Genomic DNA, 26,716 nt, shown 5'->3' on the forward strand with positions numbered 1-26,716 from the left:
GGCGAGACCAACAGGAACGCCTCCAAAGCCGCCTCTGCAGTCTCAGGCTCACAGCTCCACCTCCCTCCCCCCCGCAAGCCCCGCCCAGGCAGGCGACAAGGAGCAGGAGACAACACGTCTTTATTAGGCAGGTCTTGAGGCCCCGAGGGGAAGGGCCACCAGGGCGGGACACCAGGTCGGGACACAAGGGGATGAGCGGATTGGGGTGACCGGGCCTAGCCGCGCTCACAGATGACCTCGACGACACTGGGTTCCATGGGCACTGGGTCCGGGCAGCGCAGGGCAGCTGAGGCCACCACTTCGTCCAGCAGCAGGTGCACAAGCTCCTCATCAGCCACAAAGCGCCACAGGTAGAGCTGCAAGAAGTGGCAGTCCACCTGCACCTGCTGCAGCCCAAAGCGCCCAAAGGTGCGCAGTCGCACACACTCCAGCAGTGTCTTCAGGCTGATTTTGATGATGCCGGTCAGCACCGACACCTGCAGGTAGGGACACAGAGATGCAGATCCACTACAGCAGGTGTTGGGGAGGGGTACTAGATACCCGAGGAAGGGCACCCACGTTCTGTGCAGGGGCCAAGGAGACAGCAAAATGCCAGTAGCTGTGATGGGGTGGAAAGTCCCAGGACCCAGGTAAGAGGGAGGGACAATACAAGGTTGGCCCCATCATCTGGAGGGGAGCAGACAGGGAGGGCCCAGCAACCTGAGGCAGAGATGGGGGTCAGCATTGACATGGGGAGGGGAAAAGCTTACTAAGTTGGAGGGAGAGTAGCAGGTCCCTGAGCACAGGCTGGGTTGGAGCAGGGCCCACGGTGTGACTAGGAATCCCTGGGGAGGACCCAGGGCTATGGTGGGGATAAGGACAAGGGCCAAGAGGTATACTAGATTATCACCCAGACACGGGCTGAGGGCACACCAAGATCAGGGCAGAGGGCTATGAGATGGTGATGGTGGGGCTCTGGATGACCACTCACTCCTAGAAACATCCCTCAGAAACAGAGACTAGGGGGGGAGTCAGAGTCCTAGGGCTCCCTGGGCCAATGCGGGGCTGCTTCAGCCAACCTTCCCAAGGGGCCCTGGGAAGGCAGGGTCACTGTGGACTTCGGACCTTATTGAACTCCACAGGACTGAACACGTCAATACGCTCAGAGAACAGCTTCTGGATGTTGCTCAAGAGGTTGGTGTCCATTGGGGCACTGAATGGGAGGAGACAAGCAATCAGAGCCCACCCCTGCACCCCGATCCTCCTTTTTCCATTCTCCCTGCGCCTACCCTGACCAGCCAGACCTGGGTGTGTAGCTGGGTGCATAACGGCCCTGCTGCCGAGAGCTGCTGTAAACGGAGAAGGTCCTCTTGCTAGAGTCGCTGCTCTGGGCCTTGCGAACACCCTCCTCATACAGGAGCCCCACCTGGTGGTGGAAGGAGGAACTGCAAGGAGGCCAGGGCATGGGGAACATCCAGCCCACCAGGTGCCTTGGGCAAGGGCCAAGGATGCCCTAAGTTACACACTCATTTGTTATTAGAATCACAACCGTTATAAAAACCACAGGGTAGTTAGGGCCTGTACCTAGTTGGTACCCAGTCACTATTTACAGAACCAGTGGAGTGGGGCAAAAGTGGAACATAAGAGTTGGTACTGAGGCCAAATCTTCAGGGCCAACCCTGACCTGATTTCCTGGGTGACTCTGGGCCTCAGCTTCCTCCTCCGAGGTGAAATGGGGGTGAGGATGCCACCATGGCTGGAGGAAGGCCGTAGATGCAGGCACTGCCTGGTCCCTCCTGTCATGATCCTCAGAGGGCTGTTCCCCCAGCACCCCCAGCCCACATCAGAGTTCCCCTGGCCAGCCCAGGGCAGCACCTGCACGTCGATAGCTGTCGTGTCCTCCACCACCCGCTTCATGACAGCACGCACGTTCCGAGGCTCCAGGGTACTGAGCCAGTCCCGTGTCTCCACACTCTTGCGCAGCATCTGCGATATGACCAGGCCCTGCACCTTCACATAGTGGGTTAGCAGCCGCCGTGCCGTCTCCCTGGCCTCCGCACACAGTGTGCTCACGGGTGTCACTGGAAACTGGTCCTGAGCCAGGGATGCAGAGGACAGACAGGCAGTGGGTACTGGGGGCAGCTCTGCAGCCACTGCCCACCAGGAGCTGGGCACAGGCTGGGCAAGGGGCAGGCTGAGTTGGGCACAGGCAGCCCTGACCATGAGGGCACTGCCCAGCCTCCTGTGTTCCTAGCATCACCACCCCCCACCCTGCTATGAGCTAGCAGTTCACCTGCACCAGAAACTGTTCATCGGTGAGGGTGAGGATGTAGGAGATGGTGGCGGTCTCGTAGTCCAGGCAGAGGCGGGAGAGCAGGAGGAGCAGGGCAGGTGGCGTGGCACCCCCCTTCTCCCCGGGGCTATCACAGAAGTTCTGAGCTGTCTGGCACATGGAGCGGATGAAGCCCACGATGAGGCTCTCACGGACACCCTGGCTGCAGAACTCGCCCTGTGAGGAGGAGCGCCCCAGATACACAGCAGGTCCAACCTCCCAGGCAGAGGCTGCTAGTGACCTTTTACTGGGACTCGAAGTGCCCTGGCCTCTCTCCAAGGGACAGTTTCACCCCGCATTCCAGAACCCCAGGGCAGCTCCCCTGCTGTGGGAAGGGAGTGCAGGGGGGCAAAGCCAGCACTGGGGACCCTGCTTGCAGATGCCCTCAGAGCCTGCCCCACCCCTCCAGGCTGTGCCAGCCTTCCTCAAGGCAGCCTGAAATCACATCCAGACTGCCTGGGGCAAGGACTGTGTGCCCTGGTAGCTGCCAACCTGCATGCAAGATAAACAAAAGAATGCCCTGAAAAGGAAAGAAAAAGGATGCCCAGGGAAAGATCGTACCCGGAAGTAGGGCTTGTTGGAGAAAGACACCTCCTTGGCAGTGAAGAGGTGCACAGAGGCCAGCGAGGCCTTAATGTGGCTCAGGGTGGAGCTGGCCACGTTGGCCAGCAGCTCGGCCAGGCCGGGGCCTTCCTTCCCAGCAACTCGAGGGGCGGCCAGCGCCTGCCGCACGTCCGTCAGGCAGCCCAGGAAGGCCGACTGCAGGCCCTGCAGGTGCTGGCCCAGGCGCTCGCGGGCCACTCGCTCCACGATCCCCGTGGCGGCCTCTGCCAGCCCGGCAGCGGCCAGCAGGGCCCCGGGCGCCCGCAGGCGCCGGTGGAAGCGGTCCAGCGCCCGCACGAGCAGCGAGTTGTCACTGCCACCCTGCTCCTGAGCCAGCCGCCGCTCCACCAGCGCGAAGTAGCGGCTGCCCAGCTCCCGCGCAAAGGCTGCCAGCTTCTCGGCACCCGCCGGGCCCTGGGCCGCAAACAGCTCCTGGTAGGCCGCCGCCACCTGGCAGAGGCCCCCGACGAAGCCGCTGCCGCCGCGGTCAGTGAATTCTAGCACGTCGGGAGCCGGAGGGGAGGGCCCCAGCTCTGCCTCCAGGCTCCTCAGCTCCTCCTCCAGCCGCCCTCGGCCGTGAGCCAGGAACTCCTCGCACAGCTCCTCCGCAGGCTCGCCCAGGGCCAGCAGCAGCTCTACGCACTCGGCTTGCTCCGGGGCGCCGGAGCCGCCCTCCCTGCGGGAAGGGAGAGGGAGGTGAAAGGCAAGAAGACAGAATTCGGGGCGTGGGGGGGCAGACCCAGGAGACCAGCGGGTGTGGCATGAGGGCCCAGAGCCCACACCTGAAGCGCTGCCGTAGCTGCTGGGCCAGGCGGGCCGTGATGACCTGGCAGTCGTCCTGGATGGCGCGGAATGAGGGCAGGTGCTGGTACTGCTGCAGCACGGCCCGCGCGCGGCCTTGGTAGCGCACCGCCTGCCCGTAGGCGCCCAGCTCCACGCACTTGGTGAGGCGCGAGGGCAGCTCGAAGAGGAACTGCAGCTTTCGTAGCAGCGCGTGGACCCCTGGGGGACAGGGGGAGGTGGTGTTAGCCCCAACGCCCTGGGGGTGGCCCACTTTAGCACCAGCTCTGGGGCGGGCCGCACCTGCCAGCTTGGTGATGCGCTCGTGGCGGTCCTGCAGCGTGGCGCTGATGCGCGCGCTGAAGTCCGTGATCACTGCCATGTTGGTGGCCAACCGGTCCATCTCATCCTCCATCTTCCGGAAATCGTTCTTCATCTTCCGGATGGTGTCTAGGAGGACAAGGGCGCAGGAGAGGGAAAGGCGGATGACTAGGGGTGCAGACAGAACACTCAGCTTGAGAGGTAGTCCAAATGCCCTCACACACACGTGCCCCCTTCCCAAACGCGCCTGAGCTCACTCCTCGAGGGTCACATTGATGATTAGGTGCTTGGAAAGGACTGCAGTGGTGCTTGATCACTATAAATGGGGGCGAGGTGTCATTGTGTCAGTGCAGCAGACGTTTTCTGAGCACCCCGTGTGTGCCCCTAGTCCCGGTGCAGTGGGGAGATGCCCATGAAGCCACACTCCTTGATCTCAGAAGATGCCCAGATCCAAAGGAGGGCACAGGGCACTTGGCAGGGACCTGCTGCTCGTTCCCAAGGGCATCCTCCATGCCCAGCACCCTGCCTGCCATGGGGCAGACAGTAAATACTTGTTCAATCTTACCTCTTTCCCAGACCTCCCTAACCCTTTCACTCTGCCTTCTGGAACATGGTTGACCTTCTCTGAAGGGTTCTTTCCCTTTTGTCCTGACAGAAACCTGCCTAAGGAGGCTGTTCTTCCTTTCAACCCAGGTGCCTCAGGGCCTGGCCCCTTAACACTTCTAGATAGCTTCTACTCCCCCTCCCTTTGAGACCCCAGCTCCTTTGAAGACCATGACATCAAACTACACCCCTTCCTGTTGCCATCCCTACTGTCCTCTTTGCCACGCCCCTCAGTTCCAGATCACGGCCACACCTCCGTGTGGACATCAACATACACAAGGATGAGCCTTTGGACATTCTTGACTCTCCATTTGCTGACCTCCTCAACTCCAGCCATTCTTTTTATTTTTTAAAATAAATTTATTTATTTTATGTATTTATTTTTGGCTGCGTTGGGTCTACGTTGCTGTGCACGGGCTTTCTCTAGTTGCAGCGAGCGGGGGCTACTCTTCGTTGCAGTGTGCGGGCTTCTCATTGCGGTGGCTTCTCTTGTTGCCGAGCACGGGCTCTAGGCGCGCGGGCTTCAGTAGTTGTGGCGCATGGGCTCAGTAGTTGTGGCTCGCGGGCTCTAGAGCGCAGGCTCAGTAGCTGTGGCGCACGGGCTTAGTTGCTCCACAGCATGTGGGATCTTCCCAGACCAGGGATTGAACCCGTGTCCCCTGCATTAGCAGGCGGATTCCCAACCACTTCGCCACCAGGGGAGTCCCTACTCCATGCATTCTTGCATCTGCCTCATCTGTGCCACCCTCTCCCTGCCCTTGCTAAGAACTGCATCCTCTAAAACCTTAGCTTCAAGCCTCACCACCTTCTGTAATTCTGATCATTCACCCTGTTGACCCCACTCTAACAATCCTTTGGCCTTTTCAGTAACTCCAGACCCAGTGGCCCTACCACTTGGTCACTGTTTGCAATACCTCTCATGGCTGCACTTCCTTCCTCACTCCTCTTAGAATCTGTGGTCCTCCACGAGCATCAGCACCCATTTGCAAGCCCCCTTGCATCTCTTGCCCCCCGGCCCCCATTATTTGTCGGTAGAACCCTACCACAGGTTAAGCCCAATTACCAACCCACTCCCTAAGAATGACAGCTGAAAATGAGCCACAAAATCATACCAACTGGCCTCCCTTTAAAGTTAGGACTTTAAGTCCCAAAGCAGCACTGCATACTGGTCAGCTGTCCTTCCAAACTTTCTAGTGAGTCTGTGTTTCCATTTTCCAAAATAACATTTTGTCCTCAGTCCTCAAAACGCCAATACGTGCCCCCATTTCTCAAATGGTGACCTTGATTCACACTTCACAGAGAAAATACAGGCAAACATCAACTCCTTCCAAACCTGCAGAGTGAATAGATCCCTGAGGGAGTCTCATCCTGTCCCACGGCTGTGATGACTTGGACATTTCTGCCTCCAGTCCTGACCAAAGCCCTGCCTAACAACTTACTTAATACCCTGATGTGAATGGCAAACAGGCACCTCAAGTATGATATGTCCAAAACAGAATTTTTTTTTGAATTTTTGAATTTCATTTTATTTATTTTTATACAGCAGGTTCTTATTAGTTATGTATTTTATACATATTAGTGTATATATGTCAATCCCAATCCCCCAGTTCGTCCCACCACCACCCCTCCCCACCACTTCCCCCCTTGGTGTCCATACGCAAAACAGAATTCTTGACTTTCCCCAAACCTGTTCCTCCACTAACCTTTTCCATTTTGGCTCCTGTTCATTTATTTCTTTACTTATTTTTTTAAATTAATTAATTTTATTTATTTATTTTTGGCTGCATTGGGTCTTCGTTGCTGCATGCCGGCTTTTCTCTAGTTGCAGCGAGCGGGGGTCACTCTTGGTTGTGGTGCGCAGGCCTCTCATTGCAGTGGCTTCTCTTGTTGCGGAGCACGGGCTCCAGGCATGCAGGCTTCAGTAGTTGTGGCACACGGGCTCAGTAGTTGTGGCTCACAGGCTCTAGAACTCAGGCTCAGTAGTTGTGGCTTGCGGGCTTAGTTGCTCCATGGCATGTGGGATCTTCCCGGACCAGGGCTCGAACCTGTGTCCCCTGCATTGGCAGGCGGATTCTTAACCACTGTGCCACCAGGGAAGCCCTCCTGGCCATTTCTTAAGAGTCATCTTTGATTCTTATCTCTCCTTTACCTTACATTCAGTCCATTGGCAAGTTGCATAAGGTTTACCTCCAACATTTTCTTTCCAAGCCACCATCATCTCTTGTCCAACTACTACTAACATTTCCCAACTAATTTCCCTAATTCCACTCTGGAACTCACCATCAATATGCATAAAGGAAAGCAATGAGGATGAAGCAGAAACATATGTATTGTAGGAGACTTTAATCCACTTCTGTCAATCCATGACAGACCAAAAGGACAAAAACCAAATGAAGCTACAGAAGTCCTAAATAATATCATTAATACGGAAGACGTATTTGATTTTCATTCTTTTCAAGATTCCATAAAATACACCAAAACCTTACCACATATTAGGTCATAAAGAAAATCTCAATAAATTTACAGAAGAAAAGAAACTAAATGGTACAGAAAGCATTCCCTGATCACAATGCAATGAAATTAGAGATTAATAACAAAACTAGAAAATAAAGAGATCCCACTATTTAGAGAAAACCTCATTATTATCAACTACTGGATCAAAAAGGGAATCAAAACTGAAATTTCTGTATATGTAAAAAATAACAACAATGAAAACACTATAAGAACCTATAGGATATAGCTGAAGCAATGTTCAGAGGAAACCAGTCTTAAATTCCTATAGTACTAATTAGAATAAACATTCAACTCAAGAAGTTAGAAAAAGCACTACAAAAGAAACCAGAAAAAGAAAGCAGAAAAATAAAAAAGAAAGCAGAGAGAAGGAATTAATAAAGGTAAACGCAGAAATTAATTTATTTTTTTAAATGGGAGAACTAATAAATAGATCAAAGATCAGGGTCGGGCTTCCCTGGTGACGCAGTGGTTGAGAGTCTGCCTGCCAATGCAGGGGACACGGGTTCGAGCCCTGGTCTGGGAAGATCCCACATGCCACGGAGCAACTGGGCCCGTGAGCCACAATTACTGAGCCTGCGCGTCTGGAGCCTGTGCTCCGCAACAAGAGAGGCCGCGATGGTGAGAGGCCCGCGCACCACGATGAAGAGTGGTACCCACTTGCCGCAACTAGAGAAAGCCCTTGCACAGAAACGAAGACTCAACACAGTCATAAATAAAAAAAAATAAAAAAAAAAAAGATCAGGGTCACTGAAAAAAAATGAAAACCAAAATACATAAAATGCGAGCTACCCTAATCTTTAAATGGGGAAAAAAACATACACAAAATAAGAAATAAGGGGAGAAACAATCACAAATACACAGATATTTTAAAAATCACAAGATACAACTTAGCTCAATTCCGTGTAAAGAAATTGAAAACCTAGATGAAATGGATAATTTGCCACAAAAAAACATAATTTACCTAAATGGATTCCAGAAAAGCAAGAACACATGAACAGAGAGAATTGAGAATGTTGTCAAAGAAAGATTCTCCAGGACTTCCCTGGTGGTGCAGTAGTTAAGAATCTGCCTGCCAATGCAGGGGACACGGGTTCAAGCCCTGCTCTGGAAAGATCCCAGATGCCATGGAGCAACTAAGCCCGTGAGCCACAACTACTGAGCCTGCGCTCTAGAGCCACGAGCCACAACTACTGAGCCCACATGCTGCAACTACTGAAGCCCGCACGCCTAGAGCCCATGCTCCGCAACAAGAGAAGCCACCACAATGAGAAGCCCGCGCACCGCAACAGAGTAGGCCCCGCTCACCGCAACTAGAGAAAGCCGGCGTGCAGCAATGAAGACCCAATGCAGCCAAAAATTTAAAAATTAAAAAAAAAAACAAAAAGAAAGATTCTCCTTCCCCCCCACACAAAGGTGCCAGAGGATGTCATGGGGGTGCTGCCATAGCTCTGAAGGACAGCTCATTCCAAAGCTCTGTGTAAGCAGTACTCAAGCAGAGAAAATTAGAAAAGCGTTCACATTAACTTTGTGGAAGAAACATAACACTGATACAAAAATGTGACAAAAATAGCTCAAAAATGAAAGTGACACATTCATATCTTATGAATTGAGATGCATAGATACATTAATTACATAAATTAAATAAATGGAGATACACATATAAATTAACAAACAGAATCCAGCAATGTATTAAAAGAATAATTGACAAATATGTCCAAATGGTTTTTATTTCAGGAATGCAAGGACAGCTCAATATGAGAGGATCTTGATAATAATTCACCACATTAAGAGATGAAAGAAAGACAATTCAACATCTATTCTTGATTTTTTAAAAAACTCTCAATAAAATATGAACAGCTGAATATTTCCCTAACCTCCAAACACCAGCATCATGTTTAATGAGGCAATGCTGGAAGCAATTCCCATTAAAATCAGAAACATGGCAAGGAGGGTCACGATCACCACTGCTGTCTAACATTGTTCTGGGGTACTAGCCACCACAATTAGACTCAGGTAATATATTACAGAGATACAAAAATTGTAAAGCAGGTAAAATTATCACTATTTGCAGATGATATAATTGCATAAATTGAAAACTCTAAAAAAAATCACTGAAAATACTACTACAAACAAAAGAGAATTTAGTAAGGTGACTGAACATGAAATTAATATAAAAAATCTATAGAATTAAGCAACAACATTCACACATACTAATAAGAAGATACAGTAGAAAATGACCCATTTAAAATAGCAATTTTGGGCTTCCCTGGTGGCGCAGTGGTTGAGAATCTGCCTGCTAATGCAGGGGACACGGGTTCGAGCCCTGGTCTGGGAAGATCCCACATGCCACGGAGCAGCTGGGCCCGTGAGCCACAATTGCTGAGCCTGCGCGTCTGGAGCCTGTGCCCCGCGACGGGAGGGGCCGCGATAGAGAAAGGCCCGCGCACCGCGATGAAGAGCGGTCCCCGCACCGCGATGAAGAGTGGCCCCCGCTTGCCGCAACTGGAGAAAGCCCTCGCACGAACCGAAGACCCAACACAGCCAAAAAATAAAATAAATAAATAAAATAGCAATTTTAAAAGACCAAAGTGTCTAGAAATAAATTTAAGAAATGTTCAACATTTACATAAAGAAACCTTTATAAGCTAACTGAGGAACATACTAGAAGGCCTGAAGAAGTGTAAAGACATACCACATTCGGGCTTCCCTGGTGGCGCAGTGGTTGGGAATCTGCCTGCTAATGCGGGGGACACGGGTTCGAGCCCTGGCCTGGGAGGATCCCACATGCCGCGGAGCGGCTGGGCCCGTGAGCCACAACTGCTGAGCCTGCGCGTCTGGAGCCTGTGCTCCGCAACGAGAGAGGCCCGCGCATCGCGATGAAGAGTGGCCCCCGCTTGCCACAACTGGAGAAAGCCCTCGCACAGAAACGAAGACCCAACACAGCCAAAATCAATCAATCAATCAATCAATCAAACATACGCATCTGATTTAAGATCCTCATTAAAAAAAAAAAAAAAAAATCTAGGCCTCAGATTCATTGGATTCTTCCCCCGAGTCATCATAAAGTTTAAAAAAAAAAAAAAAAAAAAAAAAAGACATACCACATTCTTGGACAGGAAGCCCCCAAACCTAAGATGTTGATTCTCCCTAGAAATTTAACTTGATTCAGTAAAATTTTAAGAGACCCCCCTCCTTTTTTTTTTAAAGTATAATTTGATGAACAGGTGGAAAAATAAGAAGGGGGAACTAAAATTTGGAAGCGAAAAAGAGTAAGAAGGAACCAGTCTTACTAGAATTTAAAACATGCGGTTTTATAGCTACAGTAACTTAAAGTGTGTGGCACTGGTACATGAACAATTAGAGATAAATTGAACAAAACAGAAGGTTTTTCAAAAATCCAGAAACATAAAGAAATTTACTATTATGATAAAGGTAACATTTCAAGTCAGTGGGGAAAAGATGAATTATTGAATAGTGTTGGGACAACTGGAAAGCCATTTGAAATAAAAATATAGTTGGACTCAGACCTCACACCTTATACACACACACAGAGCAGAGGGATCAAAGTTTAAATGTGATTTAAAAATGTAATCACAAAAGTACATGAAGAAAGTCAGGGAGAATTTAAAAATAATATTAGGAATGGAAAAGGTCTTGCTTAGAAACACCTCAAACTCAGAAGCTATCAAAGAAGAGATTAGGGTTTCCCTGGTGGTGCAGTGGTTGAGAGTCTGCCTGCCAATGCAGGGGACACGGGTTTGAGCCCTGTCTGGGAAGATCCCACATGCCGTGGAGCAACTAGGCCCGTGAGCCACAACTACTGAGCCTGCGCGTCTGGAGCTTGTGCTCCGCAACAAGAGAGGCCGCGACAGTGAGAGGCCCGCGCACCGCAATGAAGAGTGGCCCCCGCTTGCCATAACTAGAGAAAGCCCTCGCACAGAAACGAAGACCCAACATGGCCAAAGATAAATAAAATAAATAAATTAAAAAAAAAAAAGAAGAGATTAATAAAATTGTTTGATCAGCAAAAACCACCATGAGCTAAATCAAAATAAACTTTAAAAGAACTGCAAATCATACCATACAGGGTTACTTTTCCCTAATATGTGAAGAACTCTTACAAATCATTATGAAAAAGAACAATTCAGGAGTTCCTTGGAGGTCTAGTGGTTAGGACTTGGCACTTTCACTGCCGGGGCCTGGGTTCAACCCCTGGTTGGGGAACTAAGATCCCGCAAACTGTGCAGCACAGTCAAAAAAAAAAAGAAGAAAACAACTCTATAGAAAAATAGGAAAAGGACATCACAGACAAGGGTATCAAACAGCTCTTAAGCATACAAAGAATGTTCAGCCTCACAAGAGAAATTAAATTAAAACTACACAGAGGGACTTCCCTGGTGGCACAGTGGATAAGACTCTGTGCTCCCAATGCAAGGGGCCCAGGTTCCATTCCTGATCAGGGAATTAGATCCCACATGCATGCCGCAACTAAGAGTTCGCATGCCACAACTAAGAAGCCCGCATGCCGCAACTAAGGAGCTGATGAGCTGCAACTAAGGAGACTGCCTGCCGCAACTAAGGAGCCCACCTGCCGCAACTAAGGAGCCCACGTGCAGCAACTAAGACCTGGTGCAACCAAATAAATAAATATGTAAAAAAAAATCTTATTAAAAAAAAGCTACAGAGATACTACTTTTCAGATTGTCAAAGATTGAAAATTTTGGTAACTTAGTGTTGGCCAGGGTGTATGGAAAGAGCTGTTCTCCTATTTGCTGGTGGTTGTGCAAACAGGTCATTTTTTGTGGAAAAGAATATGGCAATATCTAACAGCAGTCACTTGTGAGCCTTCGCACACCCGCACCTGGCCTGCGTGTGGCTCCTGGACTGTGAGAATGTTCTCCGAGCAGGATTGGGGCAGCAACCCAACTTGGGCAAAGTGAGGAGAAAAACATCAATGACAATGACAATAAAAAGGAACAGACACAAAATATGCAGGGAAAAAATAGCTGAAAAAAATCAAACAAAAAAAATGCACAAGAAGAACTCACAGAGCTAACACCTGCAGAACAATTAAGAGATTAAAAAAAAAATTACACGAAGAGGTAGACCAAGAATCACAAAATGAACTTCTCATGTTAGCAACACAGTCTATGGGACAAGACCATTCACCCTTCTTAGATCCCACAGAGAGGAAGGTAACTAAAAAAATAAAGTCCCATAATATGAAACATCTGTACTACTCTTTGGGGCTACTGGTTGGAGTTGCTTATATTTTTTTGGAAAATGGTGACTGTGTTGCCGATTCACAAACAATGAATTAATGGACATAGCATGGACAGTACCTGCAGTTAAAAACTGAATAAAAGGGACTTCCCTGGTGGCGCAGTGGTTAAGAATCTGCCTGCCGGGGCTTCCCTGGTGGCGCAGTGGTTGAGAATCTGCCTGCTAATGCAGGGGACACGGGTTCGAGCCCTGGTCTGGGAAGATCCCACATGCCACGGAGCAGCTGGGCCCGTGAGCCACAATTGCTGAGCCTGCGCGTCTGGAGCCTGTGCCCCGCGATGGGAGGGGCCGCGATAGAGAAAGGCCCGCGCACCGCGTTAAGAGCGGTCCCCGCACCGCGATGAAGAGTGGCCCCCGCTTGCCGCAACTGGAGAAAGCCCTCGCACGAACCGAAGACCCAACACAGCCAAAAATAGATAAATAAATAAATAAATAAATAAATAAATAAATAAATAAAAAAGAAAAGAAAATCCTTTAAAAAAAAAAAAAAAAAAAAAAGAATCTGCCTGCCAACGCAGGGGACACAGGTTCGATCCCTGGTCCAGGAAGAGCCCACGTGCCTTGGAGCAACTAAGCCCGTGCACCACAACTGCTGAGCCTGCGCTCAAGAGCTCTCAAGCCACAACTACTGAAGCCCGTGCGCCTAGAGCCCGTACTCCACAACAAGAGAAGCCACCGCAATGAGAAGCCCAGACACCGCAACGAAGAGTAGCCCCCACTTGCGGCCAACTAGAGAAAGCCCGGGCGCAGCAACGAAGACCCAACGCAGCCAAAAAAACAAAACGAAAAAAAACAACTGAATAAAAGCAGAGCAAAGGCAGAAGATGGAAGCTCAGGTACCAGAAGGCTCACGGGCTGACGATCATGAAGAGGCTTGGAAGTTCATGAGGCGTTTCGTCTTCCCCCAGTGAATTCTTGTTTTTGCTTACAAACCATTTTACCTATGACACAACCTCCTTCCAGGTCTGTCAAATGCTACCATCAGAGGAGCAGATTCGTTTTGGAGTGGGTGTTTGGGACCATGACATTTAGGTACTACATCAGAAAGGAAACTTGAATCTGACTTTCAAAGGGGAAAAAAAAATCCAAAAATTAAGTTGTCATTAAAACAGAATAAAAGAAAACCTAGTACTGGTGGCATTGCTGTTGAATGCACAGCCACAGAGCCATTGAAATGGAAATAAAAGTTGCAGCACGGCAAAACAAAAAACATCCACACCACTGAGTAATAAAGACTACACTGTGGGCTTCCCTGGTGGCGCAGTGGTTAAGAATCCGCCTGCCAATGCAGGGGACACGGGTTCGAGCCCTGGTCCGGGAAGATCCCACATGCCGCAGAGCAACTAAGCTCGTGCGCCACAACTACTGAGCCTGCGCTCTAGAGCCTGTGAGCCACAACTACTGAGCCCAAGTGCCACAACTACTGAAGCCCATGCGCCTAGAGCCCGTGCTCCACAATAAGAGAAGCCACCGCAATGAGAAGCCTGCGCACCGCAATGAAGAGTAGCCCCCGCTCGCCGCAACTAGAGAAAGCCCGCACACAGCAACGAAGACCCAACACAGCCAAAAATAAATAAATAAAAATAAATAAATTTATAAAAAAAAAAAAAAAAAAGACTACACTGTACATCCCTGAACTCTTTCAAGCTTGCTAAGATAAGTAGTTTGCAACTAGGGCAAACTCTCCTTGGGAGGAGTGTGGGTGGTAACTGGTAGGCGGCTGGAGGGGGCCTTGCTGGTCATGCTGTTGACTGACCTGGGTGCTGACTGCACAGAAGTGTTCCATCTGTGAAATTCCAGGAGCTGGCCACTATGACCTGTGCACTTTTCTGTTAATCTTCAATAAAGTTTACCATTAAAGATTGTTTTGTCTTTACCTGGGGAAAGGAATGGGAAGAGGCTTTTCACTATACAACCTTTGGGACCTTTCCAGTTTTGGAACAGATAAACGCATTATTACATAAACAAACGCAGTGTCTAGGCCAAAGGTTGGCAAAGTATATACCCCGCGGGTCAAACCTGGCTTGATAGCTGTTTGGCTTTTTGATTTTCAACTGGGCTATAACTGACATAGCATAAAATTCAGTGGTTCTTAGTATATTTATTATATTCACAAGATTGCACAACCAATATTACTATCCAATTCAATAATATTTCATCACCCCAAAAAGAAACCTTGTATCCCTTAGTAGTCACTCCCTGTTTCTCACCTCTGTCCCTGGCAACCATTCATCTGTTTTCTGTCTCCATGGATTTGCCTATTCTGTACATTTAAAATACATGGAATTAGGGACTTCCCTGGTGGTCCAATGGTAAAGGATCTGCCTTACAGTGCAGGGGAGGTGGGTTCGATCCCTGGTCAGGGAACTAAGATCCCACATGCCGTGGGGCAACTAAGCCCACGTGCTCTGGAACCTGTGCACCACAACTACAGAGCCCACCCACCCTGGAGTCTGCACGCCACAACTAGAGAAGAGAAAAGTCGCACGCCACAACTAGAGAGAAGCCCACGCACCATAAGGAAGAGCCCGCACGCCATAACGAAAAATCGTGCACGCCTCAACAAAAATCCCACATGCCACAACTAAGACCTGACGAAGTCAAAAATAAGTTAAATAAATAAATAATAATACCAAAAAAATAAAATAAATGGAATTATATACAGTATGCGGCCTTTTGTGTCTGGCTTCTTTCACTTAGCATGTTTTCAAGGCTCATCTAAGTTGTAGCATGTATCAGTACATCATACTTTTTTATGGCAGAATAATATTTCCTTGTATGGATAGACCACACCTGCTTTCCATTCATCAATTGGTGGCCATTTGGACTGCTTTCACTTTTTGGCTGTTATGAATAAAGCTGCTATGAACAATTGTGTATGTGTTTTTGTAAACATATGTTTTCAGTTCCCTTTGGTATATTCCTAGGAGTGGAACTGCTGGGCCTCATGATAACTCCATGCTTAGCCTTTTGAAGAATGGCCAAACTGTTTTCGGGTACACCATTTTGCATTCCCACCAGGAATGTAGAGGGTTCCAAATCCTCCACATCTTCACCAACATTTGTTTTATTCCGTTTTCTGGAAAACCTAGTGGGTGTGCAGTGGTATCTCATTGTGGTTTTGATTTGCATTTCCCTAATAACTAATGATGTTGAGCACCTCTACATGTGCTCGTTGGTCATCTGTATATCTTATTTGGAGAAATGTCTATTCAAATCTTTTGCCCATTTTAAAAAAAATTTATTTATTTTATTTATTTATTTTTGGCTGCATTGAGTCTTCGTTGCTGCGTGCGGGCTTTCTCTAGTTGCAGTGAGCGGGGACTACTCTTTGTTGTGGTGCACAGGCTCCTCATTGCAGTGGCTTCTCTTGTTGCGAAGCACGGGCTCTAGGCGTGTGGGCTTCAGTAGTTGTAGCATGTGGGCTCAGTAGTTGTGGCTCGCGGGCTCTAGAGCGCAGGCTCAGTAGTTGTGGTGCATGGGCTTAGTTGCTCCGCAGCATGTGGGATCTTCCCAGACCAGGGCTCGAACCCATGTCCTCTGCATTGGCAGGCAGACTCTTAACAACTGCGCCACCAGGGAAGCCCATACCCATTTTTTTTTTCCCATGCCCATTTTTAAACAGGGTTATTTGTCTTTTTAGTGCTTTTGACTTAATCAAAGTTCTTTACATATTCTGGACATTAGACCCTTATTAGCTATATGATTTGCAAATATTTTCTCCCATTCTGTGAGCTGTCCTTTCACTTTCTCTATAGTGTCCTTTGAAGCACAAGATTTTAATTTTGATTAAGTTCAATTTATCCGATTTTTTTCCTTTGATTACTTGTGCTTTTGGTGTCTATAAAGTAAAAACCCACTCCTGTGTGTCTCTACTCTCAACACTACTTCACATCTGACACCAGATGTGTGGGTTTTCCACTCATCAAGCAATTCTGTGACATCAGCTGGGCATCCTATGATTTAACTTAATTCTGACACCATCTACCGGGAGTTAGCATCAGATCTCATAGGTTAAGGACTCAGTCCCACAAAACTATCCTCCCTCACTTTAGATTTCAATCACAAGTCCAGGTTGTCAGCTATGATTCTAACTGATTGGCTCTAAATTGGAGGTTCCCATGACCCCCTCCTCAGGTTCAATTAATTTGTTAGAGCAGCTCAGCAAACTCAGGAAAACAGTTTACTTACTAGATTACTGGTTTATTACAAAAGGAAACAACTCAGGAACAGCTAGATGGGGGAGATGTATAGGGCAAGGTATGTGGGAAGGGGTATAGAGTTTCCATGTCCTCTCTGGGCATGCTACTTTCCCAACACCTCCACATGGTTCACCAACCCATCCTTTTGGGTGTTTATGGAGACTTCACTACATAGACATAATTGATTAAACCATGAGCCATTGGTGACTGAATTCAATCCCCAGCCCCTCTCCCCTTCCTGGAGGTCTGGGGGGTGGGGCTGAAAGTTCCAACCCTCTAATCACATGGTTGGTTCTGCTGGCAACCTGCCCCCATCCTTGGGTTATCTAGTTTTCCAAAGATCACCTCATTAACATAAACTCAGGTGTGGTTGAAAAGGACTTGTTATATAAATACCAAAAGACATCCATGTCACTTGATTTCACTAGAGCTATTTCAGCAACTGGAAACAAAACTAAATGTTGTTAACAAGCCTCTTATATAGGAAATTACAAGGGGTTAGGAGCTATGCCAGGGATGGTGGACAAAGACCAAATGTATATTTCTTATTATAAATCATAAATCACAGTGTCATATCTAACAAACTCTTGTCTAATCCAAGGACATGAAGATTTACACCCATGTTTTCTTCTAAGAGTGTTTAGTTTTAGCTGTTATATTTAGGTCTATGATCCATTTTGAGTCAATTTTTGTATAGAGTGTGAGGTAGGGATCCAATTTCAATCTTTTGATATGGCTATCCAGGTATCCCAACCATGTGTTGAAAAACCTATTCTCTCTGTTGAATAACTGTGGCACCCTTATAAAAAAATTAACTGACCACAGATGTACAGGTTTATTTCTGGACTCAATTCTACCCAATTGACAGAAGCCTACAGGCTGTTATGTGGGGCCAGATATTGGTGAGAAAATGGCAGCCTTCACGAGGGCTCACGCCAGTAAGAACTGCCACTGCCAGTGTCCTTGTCCCTACAGTGAGCCAAAGCCGGCTCCCACCTTAGCAGGAGACCCTCCAATACTAGCAAGTGTCAAAGCACTGTTACCTGCCCCGGCCATATTCCAATTCCTGATCCACAAGTCTCTCTTCTGCAATAGAAAGGTTTTATACCATAAAGTCATCGACTGCCACCTCTTCACTCCCAGCCACAACTAATGGGACTAGAGGGCAAAATCTGACCTATCATCTAGCCACCTCACTGTCACTTGACATTAAAGAAATAAAGACACAGACACAGGAGAAGGCCATGTGGAGACAGAGGCAGAGATTAGAGTGGTGCAACTGCAAGAAATGTTTTAAGTCAACCAGAACCTGGAAGAGGCATGAAAGATTCTCCCCTAGAGCCTCTGAAGGGAGTGCAGCCCTGCTGACAACTTGATTTTGAACTTCTGGCCTCCAGAACTATGAGACCATAATTTCTGTTATTTTTTTTTTAATTTCTGTTATTTTAAGCCACCAAAATTGTGACAGTTTGTTATAGCAACCATAGGACACTCACACAAATACTAAGGATTTTTTTCCCCTGTAGGAAGTGAGTGGCAGGGGTTTTCATTAAATATGTTTTGAATATATAAACCTTGCCTCTGTTTTCTTAAATATAATATTGTGGATGTAATTTAAACTGTTTTCTTAACTCTGGATAAACTTTATAAACTTTTTGCAAAGATAATGATTTGCCAGTGACTGTAGATGTTGATAGAGCTGTTGGTTCCTACACCAAGTGGTCCCAGGTTATTAGATTTTCTTGAATTATTATTTCTCCTTTATGGCAGTATTTTTTTTAGTCTATTTGTCTACTCTCTGATTGTTATGGTTTTATTTTAGTCTATTTGTCTACTCTCTGATTGTTATGATTTTATTTTTCACTTGTTAAACAATAGTCTAACATAAAAATTATTCATTTAGGGATTTATTTATTATGCATAATGTTTGTCTTTTATAGAAATGCAGTTCTTTCAAAAGCTACTACAGGTACTAGAACCAAAAATCTGACTTTTTAAAGTTATTTTTGGACTTGTTTTGCATTTGAAACAAGGCATTAAACATTATGTCTTATCTATAAAATTTTGACCAAGTTATTTAGCATCTCATTACCTCAGTTTCCCTATCTGTAAAATGGAGATATAGTTAACTACTTCATAGATATGTAAGAATTAAATTAATTAATATATGTAAGCAGTTCGATCAGTGTAGTTTTATATTAAACACTCAATAAATATTGCCTAGTATTAACCAGTTAAACTTGCTATTATATATAATTATTAATAAATTAGTTTTACTTGTAAAGATCTGCTAATAATGAACTCTCTCGGTTTTTACTTATCTGCGAATGTCTTAATTTCTTTCTTTTTTTAAAAAATATTTATTTATTGTTAGTTAGTTAGTTAGTTGCACCGGGTCTTAGTTGCAGCATGTGGGCTCCTTAGTTGCTGCAGGTGGGCTCCTTAGTTGCGGCTCCAGGGCTCCTTTAGTTGCGGCTCACCAGTTCCTTTGTTGCGGCACATGGGCTCCTTAGTTGTGGCATGCAAACTCTTAGTTGTGGCATGCATGTGGGATCTAGTTCCCTGACCAGGGATCGAACCGGGGCCCCCTGCATTGGGAGCGCAGAGTCTTATCCACTGTGCCACCAAGGAAGTCCCTCTCTTTCTTTTTTACAGGATATTTTTACTGGGTATAGAATTCTTGGTTGACATTTTTTTCATTCAGCACTTTGAAATGTGAATCCACTGTCTTCTGACCTCCACGGTTTCTGACGGGAAATCAGCTGTTAATCTTATTGAGTATCACTTGTATGTGATGAGTCACTTTTCTCTTGATGCTTTCAAGTTTCTGTCTGTCTTTTTTTTTTTTGACATTTTCAATGTGATATGCCTAGGTGTGAATCTCCCTGCATTTATCCCACTTGGAGTTTGCTGTGCTTCTTGGATGTGTAGATTAATGTTTTTCAGTAAATTTGGGTAGGTTTGGGCCATTATTTCTTCATATACTCCTTCTGCTATTTTCTCTCTCCTCTCACTCTTCCCATTATGCATACGTGGGTACACTTGGTGTCCCACATGTCTCTAAGGCTCTGTTCAATTTTCTTCATCCTTTTTTCTTTCTATTCCTCACACTGAATAATTTCAACTGACCTATCTTGAAGTTTGCTGATTCTTTCTCTGCTTGTTCAAATCTGTTATAGAGACCCTCTAGTGAATTTTTCATTTTCATTGTGGTACTGCATCATTTCTAGTTGGTTCTTTTGTTTGTTTTTTTTAAAATAAATTTATTTATTTATTTATTTATGGCGGCATTGGGTCTTCATTGCTTCGCACAGTCTTTCTCTCATTGCGGCGATCAGGGGCTACTCTTCGTTGTGGTGGGCAGGCTTCTCATTGCAGTGGCTTTTCTTGTTGTGGAGCATGGGCTCTAGACGTGTGGGCTTCCGTAGTTGTGGCACATGGGCTCAGTAGTTGTGGCTCACGGGCGCTATAGCGCAGGCTCAGTAGTTGTGGCACACGGGCTTAGTTGCTCCGTGGCATGTGGGATCTTCCTGCAGCAGGGCTCGAACCTGTGTCCCCTGCATTGGCAGGCAGATTCTTAACCACTGCGCCACCAGGGAGGTCCCAGTTCTTTTGTTAAATAATTTCTTCTCTTTGATATTCTGTATTTGGTGAAACATTCTTTTTTTTTTTTTAATTTATGTCACCTAATTTTTTTTTAAATAAATTTATTTATTTATTTACTTTATTTTTGGCTGCATTGGGTCTTTGTTGCTGTGCGCGGGCTTTCTCTAGTTGTGGCGAGCAGGAGCTACTCTTTGTTGCGGTGCGCGGGCTTCTCATTGCGGTGGCTTCTCTTGTTGCGGAGCATGGGCTCTAGGCGCGCGGGCTTCAGTAGTTGCAGCACATAGGCTCAGTAGTTGTGGCTTGCAGGCTCTAGAGCACAGGCTCATTAGTTGTGGCACACGGGCTTAATTGCTCCGCGGCATGTGGGATCTTCCCGGACCAGGGCTCAAACCCATGTCCCCTGCATTGGCAGGTGGATTCTTAACCACTGCGCCACCAGGGAAGCCCTGGTGAAACATTCTTATGCCTTCCTTTAGTTCTTTAGATACAGCTTCCTGTAGGTCTTTGAACATATTTAAAATAGCGGATTTAAATCTTTACATAGTAAATTCAATGTCTGGGCTTCTTCAGGGACAGTTTCTACTGCTTTGTCTTGTGTGTGGGTCAGATTTTCTACTTTATTTGCATGTCTCATAAATTTTTATTGAAAAAACAGACATGTTAGATAATACTGATATAACATGGCAACTCTAGAAATCAGATCCTCTCTCCTCCCCAGGGTTTGTTGTTGCTGCTTGTTGTTATTGTTTGTCTAATTATTTTTCAGAGTTACTAAACCTGTACTAACTAGTTTCTGAACCAACTCTGTAAAGTTTGTATTCTTTGTTGTGTATAGCCACTGAAACCTTTACTTGGTTAGCTTAGTGATTAGCTAAGGACTGGACAAGGATCTCCTTAAATATCTAGAACTAACAAATCTCCTAGTATTTACTGAGGAGCTGTGTGTGTGTGTGTGTGTGTGTGTGTGTGTGTGTGTGTGTGTGTGTGTGTGTGTGTGTGTGTGTGTTGGGGCACACCTTAAACACTCAGCCAGGAGGTTTACAACTCTCCCTTACACTTCCTGCTTGCTCTGAGCCTGAAGTAAGCCGGAAGTGAGAGCTTAGCACATTCTCAGGTCTTTCTTTCTTTCCTTTTTTTTTTTTTTTTAATAAATATATTTTATTTATTTATTTATTTTTGGCTGTGTTGGGTCTTCATTGCTGTGCACAGGCTTTCTCTAGTTGCAGCGAGTGAGAGCTACTCTTTGTTGTGGTGCGCGGGCTTCTCATTGAGGTGGCTTCTCTTTGTTGCTGAGCACAGGCTCCAGGGTGTGCTGTGCGGGCACAGTAGCTGTGGCTCGCAGGCTCTAGAGCACAGGCTCAGTAGTTGGGGTGCACTGGCTTAGTTGCTCCGTGGCATGTGGGATCTTCCCAGACCAGGGCTCGAACCTGTGTCCCCTGCACTGGCAGGTGGTTTTTTTTTTTGTTTTTTTTTGTTTTGGGCTGTGTTGGGTCTTTGTTGCTGTATGCGGGCTTTTCTCTGGTTGTGGTGAGCGGGGGCTACTCTTTGTTGTGGTGCACAGGCTTCTCATTGTGGTGGCTTTTCTTGTTGGGAGCACGGGCTCTAGGCATGTGGGCTTCAGTAGTGGTGGCACGCGGGCTCAGTAGTTGTGGCTCGTGGGCTCTAGAGCGCAGGCTCAGTAGTTGTGGCACACGGGCTTAGTTGCTCTGCGGCATGTGGGATCTTCCTGGATCAGGGCTCAAACCTGTGTCTCCTGCATTGGCAGGCGTATTCTTAACCACTGCGCTGCCAGGGAAGCCCTGACAGGTGGATTCTTAACCACTGCGCCACCAGGGAAGTCCCTCAGGTCTTTCTTAAGTATGTGTACTACCCTACACCTTTGTGGCCTTCAAGATTCCTAATAATGTGTCAGAGCTTGTCAAAGCCCCTAGGGACATCTCATTCCTCAGCTTTTCCTTTTAAGCTTTTGGGTTAGTACTATTGTTTGCCCAAGTGTTATCTATCACTTCAGACAGACACAACATTTGCCTGTAATTGTTTTTGACAAACAACTCTGGTGAGAGACTTTTAGCACTGGGTGACCTCCAGGTCAAGACAAACCTATGGGGTGGACTGTTTTAGGAAACCACCAGACACGTTAAATAATGACAATTCTTTGGGCATGAGGCTTTGGAAGAACTCCAGCTTTGTTCTGCTCCCTCTACTATTAGGAGTATGGGCTATTTTTCAAGGCTACTGCTAAGCTGGAGAGGAAATGGTGGGGCTAGGACAAGCTAAAATACCATAGGATTCATTATTTTTACCACGATTCAGCTCTTTTTCTTGAATAAATGCTCCTCTGATTGCTGCACACCTTTGGTTACTTTCCGGAGTTCTAAGAAAGCTTATTCTAACCACTGTGGCCAGTTTTAGGGTTGCTTTTATGGAGGGGATATTTTCAAATGCACTTACTCCACTAATTTTGCTGATGTCACTCTGGATGCCAGGGCTGTTTTTGTAAATGAGTTTTGCTGGAATACAGCCATGCTCATTCATTTATACTGTCTGTAGTTGCTTTCATGATAATGGCAGAGATGAGTAGTTGTGACAGAAACCAGATGGCCCACAAAGCCTAAAATATTTACTTTTTGGTCTTTTCAGAAAAACCTAAAAAAAAAAAGAAAAGAAAAGAAAAGAAAAACCTCACCACCCCTGTTGTATATCCTATGCAGTCAGACCCCGCTCCCTTCATCCCCACACTCTTGCTTTCCCTGCTCTGGTCGTAGAGTTTCCAGGGCCTTTGCACAAGTTGTTTCCTCAGCCTGGGCCACTCTGCCCTCAAATCCTCCCATCGTCAACTTTTCATCATTCACCTTAACTGTGACTCTTTAGAAAAGCCTTTCTCTGCCACTCTCTCTATATCAGTCCCAACCACCCACTCTCTAATATATTATCCTGTTTCATTTTCTCCAGAGCTCTTGTTGAAGTGAACTGATCTAATTTTCTTTCTTCATTATCTGTCTCTTTCTCTAGAACGTATGTTCTGTGACAGCTGAGAAACTGTCTTATTTACTGCTATAGCCCTGGTGCCTAGAATAGTACTTGGCACACAGGCAAATATTTGACAAGCGATTGAATAAATGAATGAATCAGTTGAATTAACGTATATTCATACTGACACCACTCTCCCTCTATGACCACTCCTGTCTCCATCGCAGGCTCACCCTCCTCCTCCCCATGGCCATCAAATGGAGGCGTTCCTCCAAGCTCTGTCCTGGGCTCTCTCCTTTTCTCAGACTCTATCCCATTCTGGAGCAACCCTGCCCACACTTCCCTTTAAACTCTCCTCCTCTTCACAGCTGCCTCCAAGGCTTATTCCTCCAGCTCAGATCTCTCTTCTGAGCTCCAGAGCCACATATGCATCTGCCTTCTTGTTAGCTCCTTATGCACAGCTCCAAAACCTCAAAACCTAGCTCCCTTAGCCTCAGAGGTATGAGTTCTCACCACTAGGTAAAGGTTCCGCACTTCTAGCATGAGTCAGAAGGCTACTCCTTAGAGATACTCTGAGGAAAGAAGAGGTGGATTGGACTAGACCCCCTCAAGCTTCCTTCCATACTGAGATGCTGTGATTATCTGACATGGATCTCTAGAGCTCTTATGATTAAGACCAAAATCCTTCTTATTTTGTCTACAAAGGCCTTCATGATCTGGCCCCACAGGCTCATCCAGGTTTATTTCATGCCTTGCTCCCCTTAAAAAAACGAAACAAAACCAAACCTAGCTCATTATGTTCCTTTTCCTACACCTGATCTTCTTGCAGTTTCTTGGGCACCATATTCACCATCCAGTGTTCAAGTTGAAACTTGGGTCATTCTGTACACCCAAAGCTCCTCAACACCATGTCCTGTCAATGCCGCCCCCTAACACTTCTTAATTTACTCCTCAGTGTCCATCTCTACCATTATCATCCTGGTGTTAGCGCCCAGAATCTCTGGTCTGGACTACTGAAATGGCCTCACTCCAGCCACCTCTCCAATCTATTCCTTTCATTGTAGGTAGGGACAAGAGGGATCTTTTCAAAACACAAATCACATCACTCATTTGTCTAAACACTTTGATTAGCTAAGTACTCTTTAAATAAATGGAAAATTCCTTAATGCATTCTGAAAGGTCTCTAGTTAAACTCTATCACACCTATCCGCCTGACTGGCTCTGCCCACAGTCTGCTTTCCCTCCTGCTACAGTAGATGAGCTCTTGACCTTCTGTTAAGGCCAGCCTCTCCAATGTGCACTGCTCAATCCCCTCCCTCTTTCCTGAGGACTTTGCTTCTGCAGTTTTTCCCTCTCTTGCACCACTGATGAGCACTCCATGAGCTAATGTATTGGTCAAGCTTATCAATTCCATTTCTTGGAATGCCTTCTTCATTTATTTTCTAAGACACCCATGGTCTGGGTTGTTCTCAAACTTTCCCAAATGTTTGTTTCTTTGAGAAAGAAGATTTGTGCGATTTTCCTTCTTTTCATGACTTCTGAAATGTTAGGATGCCCCAGGCTTCTGTCCTCAGACCTCTTCTCTCTGTACACTCCCCCCAGGAGATCTCATCTTGTTCCATGTACCTCAAGTTCCAGCCTTCTCTGAATTCCAGATCCCTCAACTAACAAATTTTTAAGAATATTGAGCCATTCTACTTTTCCACGGTTACCATCCTGGTCCATACAACCAGCATCTTGCCTGGACTGTTATAATAGCCTCCTAATGGGTGTCTCTGCCATCCTTGCCTCCCTATAGTCCACTCTCAACAAAGTGGACAGAGGGGTCCTTTTAAAACAACAGTCAGGTCACCCCATTCTTCTGTTCATTTCATTTCACTCAGAGTACAGACATTCCCATAGACTGCAGGTAGACCTGCAGGATCTGCCTCTAGGACTAAGTACATGTCGGTCCCAAAAATCTGAACAGTGCAGTTCACCAACACAGGACAGAAGCTAGTGTGGATGATACTGAACATTGTCTAGTACCATCTTGAATAGAGAATAAAGAGGACAGAAGGGAAAAAAAAACACCTTTATATGACGTTTGTCCCTTAATGTCATACATTTTCTCTATCTCTGCTTCATTTAAAAAGAGAGAAAGGAAGGGGAGAAGGGGAAAGGGGAAAAGGGGAAAGGGGAAGGAAGGAAGGAAAGAAGGAGAGAGAAAGGAAGAAAAGAAAGAAAAAAAAAAGAGAGAGAGTGAAAGAGAGAGAGAGAAGCCCATTCTCGAGATAGACCTGAACCAGAGAAGAAAGCCACCACTAATGAGAGAAACTAACCATTACTGAGGCATCCTTAGTGTCAGAGATTCTAAGTGCTTCAGGTAAATTCATTTCTTTTTAAAATTTCATTTTGTCCTTTTCTCCCCTTTGGTCCTCAAAACAACCCTCTGAGAACAGTTATCACCTCAGTAGTCATCAAACCATGAAAGCTCTGAGAGAGAAAGATGAGAGTGGATTAGTGTCAGGGCAGGACTAGAATCTGGGTCTGCTCTGTCTAAATCCTCTGCTGGCTTCCCCAACACAGGAGAAACTGGGGGATGTGGGACTGTGAGGAGTGTTCCCCAGTAGGAATCACCTGTGGCTGAGATGAACTTGTTGTAGTTCTCATAGACCAGGGTCTGCATGTCGCTGTCTAGAGCCCGGATCTGCCGCACCATGTCCGTCTCACTGTCCATCAGCTGGGCCAGTGGGCACTCTCTTCGCAGCTGGAGGAAATTAGGTGGTTAGTATCCAGGACAGGGGGCACTCATGTCCCCCAGCCTTGCCCCTAACTGGTAGGCTTTTGGTGCAAGAAAACCCTGATCCCACCCCTGTCAGGAATCTCAGACAAAGAACCTATAAGTGGCATAGCTCAGGAGTTACCAGGTCAGACCCTATTTGGGGTTTGTCGGCATTTGAAATCCTCAGATTCAACCAAGGCCCAGTCCTATGCCTGTCAGCGCCTGGGCCACGTCCCCTATATCGGGTCTATCAGAACATCAGCCCAGGAGACCTCAGACTTCGCACCATCTCAGGCCAGTCCAAGTCTGCCCACGACCCCTTATCTTCCAGCTCTGCCCCTATTGCCCGGCCCAGGGTCATCCTGCTTTTATGAACCCCTCTTCCCTCGCCCCACCCTCCCCCCCAACAAAGTCGCAGGCGTGATGTGGGGTACAATATATCGGGGGCCTGTTCCCCCTCCCGATACACACACCTTGTCCAGATACACTTCCGGGTCGAAGTGCGCCCCATTAAGATCTATAGGGTCCAAGGGGTCCGGCCCCGCGGGGCGCCCCGCCGCCTCCACCTCCGAGAGGCCGTAGTAAAGCTTCAGCATCCCGTGCGCCTTCCGCCGACGCTCCGGAGCCTCCGCTTCGGGTCCCTCTGGGGAGTCCCCAGGTCCAGAGCCCGGGCCACGTCCTGCGGCTGCCGCCGCCATGGCTCCAAGTGCAGCCCACGGGCGTGAGGCTGGGCAGGGGCTAGGGAGGAGGTACTTCCGG

General features: G+C 47.0%; 1 protein-coding gene across 1 annotated transcript; it reads right to left on the bottom strand.

Moving 5' to 3' along the window:
- Positions 1–103: 103 nt before the first annotated feature.
- Positions 104–26,716, bottom strand: VPS51 (VPS51 subunit of GARP complex). Its single transcript, XM_007174265.2, has 10 exons — positions 26,431–26,716; positions 25,813–25,942; positions 3,998–4,144; positions 3,697–3,916; positions 2,873–3,590; positions 2,273–2,488; positions 1,855–2,073; positions 1,284–1,405; positions 1,105–1,192; positions 104–476 (listed from the first exon to the last, which is right to left on the bottom strand). The coding sequence occupies exons 1-10, from the start codon at positions 26,653–26,655 to the stop codon at positions 216–218; spliced, it is 2,346 nt and encodes a 781-aa protein (XP_007174327.2). The 5' UTR covers positions 26,656–26,716; the 3' UTR covers positions 104–215.

This window comes from Balaenoptera acutorostrata, chromosome 9, assembly GCF_949987535.1.
Source record: "Balaenoptera acutorostrata chromosome 9, mBalAcu1.1, whole genome shotgun sequence".
Classification (NCBI taxonomy): Eukaryota; Metazoa; Chordata; class Mammalia; order Artiodactyla; family Balaenopteridae; genus Balaenoptera; species Balaenoptera acutorostrata.